Source organism: Octodon degus, unplaced genomic scaffold (genome assembly GCF_000260255.1).
Source record: "Octodon degus isolate 3935 unplaced genomic scaffold, OctDeg1.0 scaffold00251, whole genome shotgun sequence".
In the NCBI taxonomy this organism is placed as follows: domain Eukaryota; kingdom Metazoa; phylum Chordata; class Mammalia; order Rodentia; family Octodontidae; genus Octodon; species Octodon degus.
In genome coordinates, this window is record NW_004524827.1 from 329,198 (window position 1) to 342,317 (window position 13,120).

The 13,120-nt window shown below is 40.4% G+C and overlaps 1 protein-coding gene and 1 pseudogene across 6 annotated transcripts in view; one reads left to right on the forward strand and one right to left on the reverse strand.

Moving 5' to 3' along the window:
- Thoc2 (THO complex 2) overlaps window positions 1-9,875 on the reverse strand; it is a 143,152-nt gene extending 133,277 nt beyond the window's left edge. For 5 of the 6 annotated variants that reach the window (XM_023706333.1, XM_023706330.1, XM_023706334.1 and 2 more), the window contains exon 1: window positions 9,779-9,863. In XM_023706333.1, coding sequence (XP_023562101.1) covers window positions 9,779-9,849 — 71 coding nt within the window. In that variant the 5' untranslated portion in view covers window positions 9,850-9,863. Of the gene's footprint in view, window positions 1-9,778 lie in introns of all 6 variants that reach the window. The other variant, XM_023706332.1, reaches the window with a different exon arrangement.
- LOC101575941 lies at window positions 1,154-1,887 on the forward strand (annotated as a pseudogene).
- Window positions 9,876-13,120: the final 3,245 nt, after the last annotated feature.

Here is a 13,120-nt window from a genome sequence, read left to right on the forward strand (position 1 = left end):
GATGATGATGATGATTTATTGGATGAAAGAAAGCTTCTAACAGAGGAACAGAAGGGGGACCCAACAAGGTTGCCCTCCAAAGCACCACTTAACAGATTTTTGTCATGACATCAAAGAACATGCACCATCACCCTACCTCAGGTCAAGAATATAATTTGTTCTACAATTTTGGAAATGATGGTGATGTTTGTGTTTGTATGGGGAAGCAGGTCATAGTCATGTTTATCACCCAATGTAGTTTCAAAACAACTAAATTTTGCCAAACACTTCTGTCTGTGAATCAGATTGCTAACAAAAGCATTTTGTGAACAACTGAGTTACCACTGTACCTATCTATGTGAGATTATGTTTTCTTCATATATTTCAACCACAACAATATATTGTAAGCCCTACCTCACAGCAAAACTCATCACCAGATATAAAACTCAAAAATGGAAAAAAAAATTAAATTTCCAGATTACAGAAAGGGCTTCACTAAACTTTGAGTCAAGAAAGATGACTTAAACAGAAAAAGGCATTAACCATAAATCAAATGATAAATGACTTTAAAATGAACAATTTCTGTTCATACAAAGTCACTATTATGCGAGTGAATATGCAAGCCAAAGAATAAGACAACGGCAACATATACAGCATACTGCAACTCCAAAAGTGTTCAAATACAGACTGTATAATAAAGTTCTACAAACAAAGAGAAAAAAATGAAAACACAACAGAATTGTAGGCAAGTGACATAAAGAGGCTCTTCAGATGAAGAAACCAGAACTCACAATCTGAGGTACAGGATCTCAGGATAAATCCTGAGGGGATTTCACTGACCTTATCAGATACAAAAGCTTCAACTCTTGTTGCACAGGTCTTGCTTTATCTTGGTCTTTAACCTCCAGCAGAAAAGTATAAAAATGAAGTATAAAAAGTAAAGCCATGCTGTTATGTTGAGCTGTAGGGGACTCAGGTCAACAATTTCTGACACTGCCAGTCAAGAGGAAGACCCAATACTATTATGGATTACTGGACTCTTTTAGAATATTTAACACACCTATAATATTCAAAAGACGGAACTAAACAAAAAAGGGGATACAGATGAATATCCATTTTGTATCTGTGTATTCAAAATGGTTAGGATAGGTTCGCAGCCTCTCCCACCGGCCCGATGAGCTGCAGCGGCTCCGGCGCGGACCCTGAGGTGGCGCCAGCGTCCGCCGCCTCAGCCCCAGCCCGGCGGCCCCAGCCTCGGCGCCCGCTGTGCTGCCTACCAGCACCGCTGCGGAGAACAAGGCCAGCCCTGCGGGGATGGCCGGGGGGCCTGGGGTCGGAGCCGCGACTGCGGGCACGGGACCCGTGGTTGCGCGGGCTGGCGAGCCGGCAGAGCGGCGCGGGGCTGCTTCAGTGTCAGCGGGCGGCGCGGCGCCCCCAGAGGGGGCAATGTCCAACAGGGTCTATGTACTGCCGAGCGCGGCCAATGGAGATGTGAAGCCCGTGGTGTCCAGCACGCCTCTGGTGGACTTCCTGATGCAGTTGGAGGATTATACGCCCACGATCCCAGATGCAGTGACTGGTTACTATCTGAACCGTGCTGGCTTTGAAGCTTCAGACCCACGCATAATTCGGCTCATTTCCCTGGCTACCCAGAAATTCATCTCAGATATTGCCAATGATGCCCTACAGCACTGCAAAACGAAGGGCACGGACTCGGGCAGCTCCCGGAGCAAAAGCAAGGACCGCAAGTACACACTAACCTTGGAGGACTTGACCCCTGCCCTCAGCGAGTATGGCATCAATGTGAAGAAGCCGCACTATTTCACCTGAGCCACGCAACCAGGTGTACCTATCTGTCCCCATGTCCCCATACCAGCCTGTTTTCATAATAAACTTTATTGTGACAGGCAAAAAAAAATAGGATATATAGTTACATTCTCTTAATGAACAGAGGGATTTGTTCTAATAGTGTTTGTAAATAGGCTATCATATCTGCATCTTGTACAGCAAATAACCACTAGGAAGATAGTATGCAATATGTTAATTATTGAAAACTGTCCTACCAATTTGATTTGAAACTGTCTCATTGTTATTTGTTTCTCAATAAAATTATAGAAAAAAATAAAGAAAACTAAATAAATAAAAAGAAACCAGAACTCTAAATGATCAATAACATAAAAAAGATGCTTAATGAAAATACAAGCTATGGAGGCCAGCGAGATAGCTCAGTAGTCTAAAGCACCTGTTTTGGCAAGGACTGCCATTCAATCCCCAGCACATATCACTGCCAGCCCTGCCCCCCAGGGAGAGCTGAGCCAGCCAGAGTCCAGGCATAGTGGCCCACGCCTATAATCCCAGTGCTGGGGAGGCTGAAAGCAGGAGGATTACTGTGAGTCTGAGCTGTATAGTGAGACCTCACAACAACCAAATACATAAAAAAACAAATAAAATACAAAATATCATCACATATCATACTAACAAAAACTCTAAAGTCTGATGATATCAACTGTTAATGAAAAAAGAAAAAAGGTCAATTCTCACTTTGTTGATAAGAATATGTAATGAAATAACTTGGCAGGGCTGGGGAGATGGCTCAGTAGAATAAGCACTTGCCTGGTCCCGCAAAAACAAAACAGAAATAATTTGGCACTAATAGAGCTGAAGTTAATAACATGTAATCTATAACTCAGGACACTTGAGTATACACTCCAATCTTGGCTTGTATACAAGACAATTTCATAACAATGTTTCTATTGGTACTGTCAATAGCTGGAAAAAAAAAATATGTGTGTGTGTGTGTGTGTGTGTGTGTGTATCCCCAATGGCAGAACTGGGGATTGAACTCAGATCCTTGCACTTGTCAGGGAAGTGATTATTCTACTGAGCTATCTCACTGGCCTGAAAAATATTTTTAAATACTCATCAATAACATAAAAAAATAAAAGGGCCAGCCAAATAACTTAGCAGATTAAAGGGCCTGCAAGCAGGCACAGGGGCCAGGGTTTGATCCTCAGGCCTGTCCTGCCAGCCCCATCCCTGGGGCATGCTGAGATGGCAATTGAGACTGGGCGTGGTAACACAGGCCTGTAATCCCTGCTCTTGGGAGGCTGTAAACTGGCAGGCAGGTCACTATGAGTCCGATCTAGTAGTGAGACCCTAAACACCCTGTAGACCCTTCCCTAAAATACAAAATAAATAAATAAAATAAAGTACATAGTTTTATAATAGAATGCCATGCAACTAGAAAACAAACTATAATCATGCAACAATACAGATGGATCCTAAGGATATAACTGTGGAGCAAAAGCAACCAGACAGAATATATATCTTACAATTTCATTTGTATGAAGCTCAAAAACAAACTTACTAGTGAAACTGTAAAAAGAAACAAGGAAGAGCTGGGCATCATAGTACACACCTGTAACCCCAGCCAGCACTTGTGAGGCTGAGGTAGAAGGATCACCATGAGATCAAAGACAACCTGGGACACATAAGCGAATTCAAGACCAACCTGCACTACATAGTGAGAACGTGTCAAAAAGCCACTCCCCAAAACAACAACAGAGAAATACAAGGAAGAAGAAAACCTTAGGTTTCAAGATAATGGTTATCAAAAGGAGGTAAGAAGGCTTTGCTTTAATAAGGAAAGAAGGTAATAATGCCTTGACCTGAGTGTTAACTATGTGTGCATTGTACATCAATACTTTAAGCTCTACATTTAGGTTTTATGTATTTTTTGTGAAATGTCGTGATTTAGAAAAAAAAATTTCTTACAAGTTGCACAACGATGTTTTAAAAAACAAAACCAATGAATACATACACAAAAATTTCTTTTTTTTTAATTGAAATCAGGGCCGGCAGTACAGGGTTTCACTACATAGATCTCTCAGTGATTCTCCTATTTGCAGCCTCCCAAGTGCTGGGATTACAGGGGTGCACCACCATACCCAGATACACAAAAATCTCTTACTCTTTTTTATAGCTAGATATACTATTTCTAGTCTTACAGAATCTCCTTATAAATAACATTTAAGACTAAAAATAGGGGGCTGGGAAGATGGCTCAGTGAAATAAGCATTTCCCTGGCAAGCACAAGGGCCTGAGTTCAATCCCTGGTTCCACCCAAAAAAAAAAAAAAAAAAGAATCAAGTACAGTATCTCATCTTTCCCTTTGTGGTAACTCCACTAAAATGCAAGGTCGAATTTTCCTTCTTGTAGTTTTTAATTGGGTTTGTTTTTTTTTTTTTTTTTTTGTATTTTAGTACAAGGTTTACAGGGTCTCACCACATAGATCATAGATGGTACTCAGTGATATGCCAGTGTTCAGCCTCCCAAGAGCTGGGATTACAGGGTGCACCACCATGCCCAGTCTCAATCACTGGCTCAGCACACCCCAGGGCTGGGGCTGGCACAGTGCAGGAATTGAACTCTGGCCACTGTGTCTGCCTAAGCAGGTGCTTTAATCTGCTGAGCTCTTTGGCCAGCCCAGTTTAAAATTTTCTTTTTATGGTAAATGCATTTGCTTCCCTACATTCTCAATAGCTTCATGTTCTACTTATTTTAACAATGCACATCTTCTTTAATAAGATTTCCGATGTTATAGTCACCATTATATAAATTTAAAATAATTGATATATGGTACTATATTGTCAGTCACTAGGACACATTCTTAAGGATGCAAATTATAATATTTACATTGGTTATTAATATTTCAAAAGTTTGTTCAAACTGTGTCCAGAATCATTAGTGGGTTACTACATTCAGGCAATTCACTTCCATGACAAATACTCATATTTCCCTATTATAAAAGATTTATTCCTTAATTATAGACGGGGAGAATTTTCTCCAATGAGTAGTGTAAATTTATCTGTTCTCTTTTTGATAAGCAATCCACTAAGAGCAGCAAATATCTTTAACAATTCTTTTTGAATGCTAAATTTGTCTTACTACACATGTCAGCTTTAGTAATTAAATTATTAGGGTGAGGGGCAAACAAAGCAATCTCCAACCATTGCCCACTTTAATGTGTCTTTAAAAAGTAACATAATTTTCTGTCTTGGTGCAAAATCAAATTATTATTTTAATCCCTCAGTAACATTCAAAGGCCAAATATGCTTGCAAGCCCAACACTCAGAAGGCTAAGGCAGAAGGAGGATCTCTTGAGTCTGAGATGAGCCTAAATTACATAGCAAGATTCTGTCTCAAAGAAAAAAATTGTGTGTGTGTGTGTGTGTGTGTGTGTGTATTTATTTATTTGAGTTTACTACTACCCACTCTTAAGACAGATTTGTGGTAGTATGGAGATATTGTATTGGATCCTTGAGAATAAGGACAGAATTTACTTTCTGTGAAAAGATCTATGAAAAACTGAATAAAATATCTTACATTCTTCCAAAGACTTCAGAAATAACATGGATATTTAGCTTTTCACCTTATTCGCTCCCCTATTTTCCAACAAAAAAGAAACAAAACACAAGTCAAACTACTTGATTATGCTTACATTAACCTGGTTTCACCTATAAACAGCTGATGCTCATCTATGCCTCACTTAATTCTTTTTTTTTTTTTAATTTTTTTGTTTGTTTGTTTTAGTTTTATTTTTTGGCAGAACCGGGGATTGAACTCAGGCCCTTGCGCTTGCCAGGAAAGCACTGATTCCACTGAGCCATCTCCCCGGCCCCCCGCCTCACTTAATTCTTAAAAAGGTTATATATGTTTTTTTTTTGGAACTGGGGATTGAACTCAGGCTCTTGCGCTTGCCAGGCAAGTACTTATTCTACTGAGCTATCTCCCCGGGCCCAAAAAGGTTATATATGTTAACTAAAACAATACCTCAGTCATCAGTGTTCAGAACAAAGACATAGATCACAAAAGTGAATGGAGACAAAATAATTGTTTGTCTTGTTGAAATATACATTTATGAAGAAACAGGAATTTTTAAAAAGGCAAATTAATAAAAGTTCTTGCACTTACAGTAGGAAGAAGCACAAGTATGTGAATAGCTCTTACACTACTTTAACATTTAAGCATTATGAAATCTTTTTAAACAAATATAGCAGTAGCCTACATAAGTTTCAGCTGAACTTAGAGCAACTTGGGGGAAATCTCAAGCACCAAAATTTAAAAATTTGTAGTATAACTGTTTCTATCTCCCTTCCTACTTCTTTCCAAGAAATTCAGATCAGACATTATATGGTGGTGCATGCATGTAATCCCAGCACTTGGGAGGCTGAAAACAGAAGGATCACTACAAGTCTGATCTGTGTAGTGAGACCCTGTAGACCGAGTACTAATATATTTAAAAAAATAAAGAAAAACTTAGACCATAAAGCATCCTTTAAAGGTTGTTTATGACAAAGAATTACAAAGTTCATTGTGTTAATGATTTGTACTAAAAGTTCTCCACTAGATCTAACAGTACATGCAAGTCTATTCCTAAACCACAGGCAAGTCCTATGGTTAACACGAAACAATCAAGAAATTAACACACAGATTCCAAAATTAAAGACAATTACATCCTTGTCTTACATACATACAAAATTTCAAAATCTGCATTCATATTGAAACTTCTAATTAATGAAAAGAACACATTTACATTTTGGTAGTTCTCTTTTTTGCCCCTGTGATAAAAGATTATTTTAGGAGTTCTATAATTTAATATTAAAAACATAATCAGTATCTCTAAATATTATAGGGTACCTAGGTATGCGGCAGATGGACCATTTGACAAACGACAATTCTACTTTTTTAATTACCTAACAAAACTTACTCTTCAAAACCCAGACCTATCTAGAAGTTACTTTTTATGAGGTATTTAAGGATTTGCCTTCTTTGAAAGTTATAAAATGTTCCATACATCTCATGTTGCGTTTAACATGATGACACTGAAGCTGATTACCAGTCCCAGAACGCTGCTGATAAGCAGTGACAGACAAGAAATGAACTCACAAGCTCATGAAATACATCTTACATTTTTAAAAAGAAAATTTTCTGTCATTAAAACTGCTAATTGGGGCCGGGGAGATGGCTTAGTGGAATAAGCACTTCCCTGGCAAGCGCAAGGGCCTGAGTTTAATCCCTGGTTCCGCTAGCTAAATACATAAATAAATAAATAAATAAATAAATCTCTGCTAATTTCTCTTTAAAAAGGAAAAATGCACCTAAGATACAATTATAAATATGTCATATTCCAAACCCATCTCCAAATGGATTCACTGATAATTTGGTGACACTCTACCTCTGTTTTTAATTATTTCCTGTTGTTCTTTTATATTTGAGACGCTTTAATTTCAGACAAAGGATTTTTTGTAATATATTAACAAAATCATTTACTCTAGCAAAATGAATATGCTAACAACTACCTTTAGCAAGGTCCAAAAATTCTCATTAGGCTACATGCAGTAAAGTTTTCATAGAAAAAAATAGGTCAAATAAATAAAAGTGGTGAAGTTTGACTTTTAAAAATATTTCACTTCTGTCATATAATTTTAAACCTCTTTATATAACAGAATATAATTATAAAGCTGACTAGATTAATTTGTATTTACTATAATTCAAATACATTCCACAAGCCATGCAACATTTTCATACATCTCTAAATCCTAGTAACAGTATTTATTTATTTATTTTTAGTAACAGTCTTTAAGCAGCTCTTCTATCAGGAACTAAGGTGGGTCAAACCAAGTAAATAGCTATAAAGTGAACTACTTTAACCAACCATTTTGACCACCTACATCACTTAGCTTTTCTCCAACCACTGCCAGTGAGAAGCCAAGCAGAATTTCATCTACTAGCCCAAATACCTGTCATTCTAAGGTGGAAGCAATAATAATAACTGTCAAAAACAGCAGCTTGGGACTGAGCTTGTAAATCACATCACTTCCCCAATACCTAAAAAAAAATGCAGCTGGAAGGAGAAAGCTGAGCAACCCACCAAGAATACAGCCCCTAAATAAATGAGTTGACTTTAAAAGTAAACAAAACAGTAATAAACTGCTTTATCGGTTTGGGGGTGATTACCCTAAGATAATGATCTTGATTGATTTACTTGCCATCCAACCTCTGGCACAGGAGAGACCTGACTGCTGTTCACTAAGAAGTACATACATAAATATATCAAAAGTCTTGGTTAATAAACCAATAAGCATTTAGACGTATGCACTAAAAGGAGGTGAGATGCTGGACCAAAAGACATGAGAAAGTTCCTATTCTTCAAGAGCCTCTCAATTCATTAGTGTACAAGAGTAAATACACATGAAAGAGTCACGGACCAATTAATTGCTAACCTGAGTAGTACAGTCTTTCAGTGTAGGAGCTGTCCTGAGAAGTTTAAATATTCTAAAGGCTGTAATAATATTACTTTTAATAGCTATCACTTGAGCACTTACTATAAGCCAAGTGCTTTACAGGCATTAGTCTTCACAACAATCCTTTGAGGAGAGTACTTATTATTTCCAATTTACTCAAGGGGAAACAGTCAAAGTGGTTAAAGAACTTACCCAAGGTCACTCAGCTAGTTAAGTGGCTAAGGCAGCCGCTTATTCACGCAATCCAATTCTAGAGCTCACACTGTTAAGTTTTATGAAACAGTGCTGGGGGGATTTAAAAGCCATACAGGCTAGCAACAGCTACTACGAGCGCAGTAGCAGGCAACAAGCGGCACGCGCACTTCTAAGTAACAAAGTAAAAGATTCATAGTATCTTTCTTACTGGCAACCTTAAACTGGCTACTGAAAGAATTAAATGCGGTCGAGAGGGCCAAAATGACTTTGACAAGTTAATCTCATGCAGGATTCAGCTTTAGCTGACAAATCTATTTAGAGAAATAAATTACCACTAAATTATGTTTTGAAATCGGTGGTTTTGTTGCTTAACCGATCTTTTTTTTCCGGAAGGGGCGGGTGGAGCGCCGAAATTCGGGGTGAGGAAACGGCCGGTATGGCAAATTACTGTCCCTTATTACACTAGGGGAGAGGGGAGGAGTAAGTTTTATGACTAATGGAAACGTGTTACCCTAGGTTCTCAAGAAGCTTGGAGAGTTACCAAACTAGTTATAGTTCCAGGACAAAATGGGGCTTAGGAAACATTTAGTGACGAAAGTTGACTCCAACCCGAAATAGCTCTAAGGTGAAAAGACAGAGGAAAATATATAAATAAATTAAATGCCGGCTGGTCTTCGGGGAAAGCGGCGATCCTTGCCACACTGCCCCACGCCCCGCGGCGCCACGCAAGGCCGGGACAGTCCCCGACACCGCTGCCCAGGAGGACGCAAGGTGCCAGGCGGGGACCTCGGCGACGCCCCGGGCTTCCTGGCGGCGAGTGGAGAGGAGGGAAGCATGTCCGGGACAGCTCGCCCTCCTCGGACTTTGGGCAAAGGAGGTGCCAGGCTCCAAACTGCGGAGTCAAAGGGCTGCTGGGTGAAGAAATGGGACAGAGAGCGATGGCAAGTCCGAATCGCTCCAGTGCAAACCCATAAAGAGAAAGGAGCAAGCGAAGAGGGGGACAAAAAGACATCGAGCTGAGATCCGCAGGGGCAAACTGGGAGCTCAGCTGAGAGGTTAAAGGAAGCCAGGCTACTGTAGGCAACTGGGATTTCAAGGAGGTCGGATAAGAAGAGGAGGCCGACCCGGTTGCCAGGACAGATCATCTCAGAGTTCGAAACTCCCAGTCAACCATCCACGCCCGCCGCCCGGGTGGGGGAGGGGGCCCATCTTCTCCCCGGCCTCCCTCCCTATTTGAGAGTGGTGCTGATACCCTAACCCGGCCAGGCCGAGCGCCCGCCTTTCGCTCAAATACTCACAATTCGCCTCTCCCTGATTTCTCCCAGTTCTTTATCCACTCTGCGGGAACTACCACAGCCGCGGCCGCCATCTTCCCCTCACTAGTAACAGAAGCCCGGATGTGTAGCACGCGAGCACGGGGTCAAAGGGGAGCACCGCCCACGGGGAATGCCGGGAGCTGTTGGTTCGGTTTTTTATTTCCCGCTCCAGCTTCTTCCCCAGCCTGCGAAAGCGTTAAGTCCCGGCCTTCAAGGAGGTGGCTGAGACCCTTGAGTTCCTTCTCAAAGTGACTCCAAATTGATCGAGCTTTCCACAGTCCCCGCCCTTACTTTCCTTTAAAACCGGGAAGTGCCCTCCCAAGGCCAGCTTGCGGTCCTTATCTTCACCAGGTGCCTAACTCAAACCGTATTTTTCAAGCAACCAGTATGTGCCAGACACTGGGGACAAAGAAACAACATACCATGATGCTACCTACCCTAAACAGACTAACAGTTTGGAAGACAGAAACATAAATAATAACAATATGTCTTAGGCAAGGTGCAGGAATTTATTAAGTAACTAACAATATAACAAAAGGATACTATTTAGCACTGGAAAACACACTGTGTCAGCCAAGTAGACGTAAGCGCAAGTGGAAACAAAGTATTTACATCGCGCAGTACAAACTTAAGTATGGGATAAAATACCGACTGGATCATCGGAAAGCACAGCAGATATCATCCTATGTTATGCAAATAAATTTGTCCATGTTTGAAGGAATAATTCAGTGAAGCACTTGCCCAGGTTCCAGGAGGCTCTGGGTTCAATCTCTTTTTTTTTTTTTTTTTTTTTTTTTTCAGTGAAGCACTATTGAACTCACCAGGAGGCCCTGGGTTCAGTCTCTCTCTCTCTCTCTTTTTTTTTTTTTTTAGGAACTGGGGATTGAACTCAGACCCTTGCGCTTGCCAGGGGAGCACTTATTCTACTGAACCATCTCCCCGACCCCAAGGTTCAATCTCCAACACCACAAAAATTAAATTAATGCCCACAGAAATAGGGTAAATGATTATCATGTGACTCCTAGGTGCTAGAAAAACCACTAGGCAGTTTTTTAGTAGTTCTTTTTTCAGTTTCTTTTAATAGTATTAATCGTGCCCCCAAAGAAAAATACATGAATAAAAATCGTGTCCAAAATTTATATAACCTGAATTTAATCATGAAGGTGCATCAAACAAATCCATATTGAGGGACAGTCTATAAAAGCATTGACCTGAAGCAAGACCTTGTCTCAAAATAAAAAATAAAGGGGTTTGGAGGATGCAGTTCAGTGGAAAGACCCTGAATTCAATAACCAGTACCTCCCCCCCATTTACATTACTGACTAGTGCTGGACCTGGTGGCACAGGCCTGTCACCTTAGCACTCCGTGAGGCAAAAGCAGGATAATCACAAGTTTCAGCCCAGCCTGGGCAACTTGAGCACTGGTTTCAATCCCCAGTACAGGGGAAGAAATAAAAAACAAAACTGGCTTGCACCTTCAAAATTGTCAAGGTCACTGAAAACAGACAGGCTAGCTGGCTATAGTGGTACATGCCTATAATCCCAACACTCTGGGAGCCTGAAGTAGAATCACAAATTCATGCCCAGTCTGGGCAAATTAGCATGGAGACCGTGTCTCAAAATAAAGAAAAGGCTGAGGTTGTAGCTAATTGTGAAAAAAACTTACTATGGTACTGGGGTCAATCAAGAGCTGTGGGGAGGAGGGTGCTGGGGATATAGCTCAGTGATAGAGTGCTTGCCTAGCACACAGGAAGACCTGGATACAACCCCCAATACAAAGAAGGAAGAAGAGGAGGTGATCCAGGAAATTTGATCATGGCAAAACTGCTAGGGAAGTTGGTATGACCTGTTAATTATAAAATCTCGAAAGGTGTACAAAACAGCTCCAAAGCCCTGCACTTGGACATTCTGTGAGAAAATGAGGTTTTCCATAGGATAGCTAATGTCAGCTGAGTGAGTGATACAAAAGCACAGTATACAATGAGTTTTTGCCACTGTGTTCCCACTCCATGGTGGTCCACCCTCATGCTGTGGAGTATACTTCTTTTCTACTTTTATCTGGTCAAACACTCTGCAGAGCTTGCTTCTTTCCTTTCCTTTAATGAAAGGAAGGAACCTCTGGGCTTGTTCTTTGCTCAGGAGAAAAAGAACCTAGAAACCACTTCCAAAAGGAGACTCCAATATCCCCAAACCCTGGTAACAAAAGGAAAGGAGGTAAACTAATAGCATGAGTAAACAAATGTAAAATGTCAGCACTCAGGAATCTGAATTAAAGGAGATCCAGAAATATGCTACCCAGGCCAGGAATATAGCCTGGTAGAATAAGTGCTTGCCTGGCAAGCACAAAGTCCTGAGTTCAATACACAGTAAAAAAAAAAAAAAACACCAGAAATGCTACACCAAAATACAGGAGTGATCAAAAATAGTTCATATTTATAGTTTTTTAAAATGCAGTAAGGATGCATTGCCATTAATTCCCCTGAAAATCCCTCACGTCGAACACAATTATTCCATCATCTTGCCACTTTCAGTAGCAGTGCTAGCAGCAGTCCTCTTTCACAAGTTTTTAAATGGTGGGATCAAAAATACAGTGAACACTACTGCCATGAGCTTTCCAACAGAAAGGCAGATTCATAAAACATTATTGTTTGTCCTCATGGGATCTGGCACTGTGCAACTTTTGGCTGTTCCTCAAAGTCAAAGTGACCATGAAGTTAAATATTTTGAATAGATTTGTGACATCACAGCAGAACCATAACGGTACAATGAAAGGTACTTGTGAAAGAGGACTTCCAGAGCTGCTTCATAAAGTAGCAAGAAAATAGAATGATTGTGTTAAAAGTGAAGGGGAGTATTTCAAATGGGATTAATAGAAATATGTCTTTTACTCTTTTTTCTTTCTTTTTTTTTTTTTTTTGTATTTTACGGAAGATCTACAGGGTGCTCAGGGTCTCACTACTAGGTCAGACTCATAGTGATTCTCTGGTTTACAGCCTCCCAAGTACTGGGATTACAGGTGTGCAACACCACACCCTGTCTCAATTGCTGTCTCAGCGCACCCCAGGGGACAGGACTGGCTTGGCAGTCTGGAGGGATGAAACCCCTGGCTCCTGCACCTGCTTGCAGGTGCTTTAATTCGCTGAGCTATTTGGCCAGCCCTTACTCTAATAATTTTTTAAGCACCCACATTTTTCAATAATGCTTTCATTATGTTCAGTTCAAACTGAGTACACTTGGAGAAGAAACTCATTTGATATGAATCCCCAGCAGGGATGTATTATCAACCAAGGAAGGTCAAACTCTTACCCCACACACCAAAAAAAA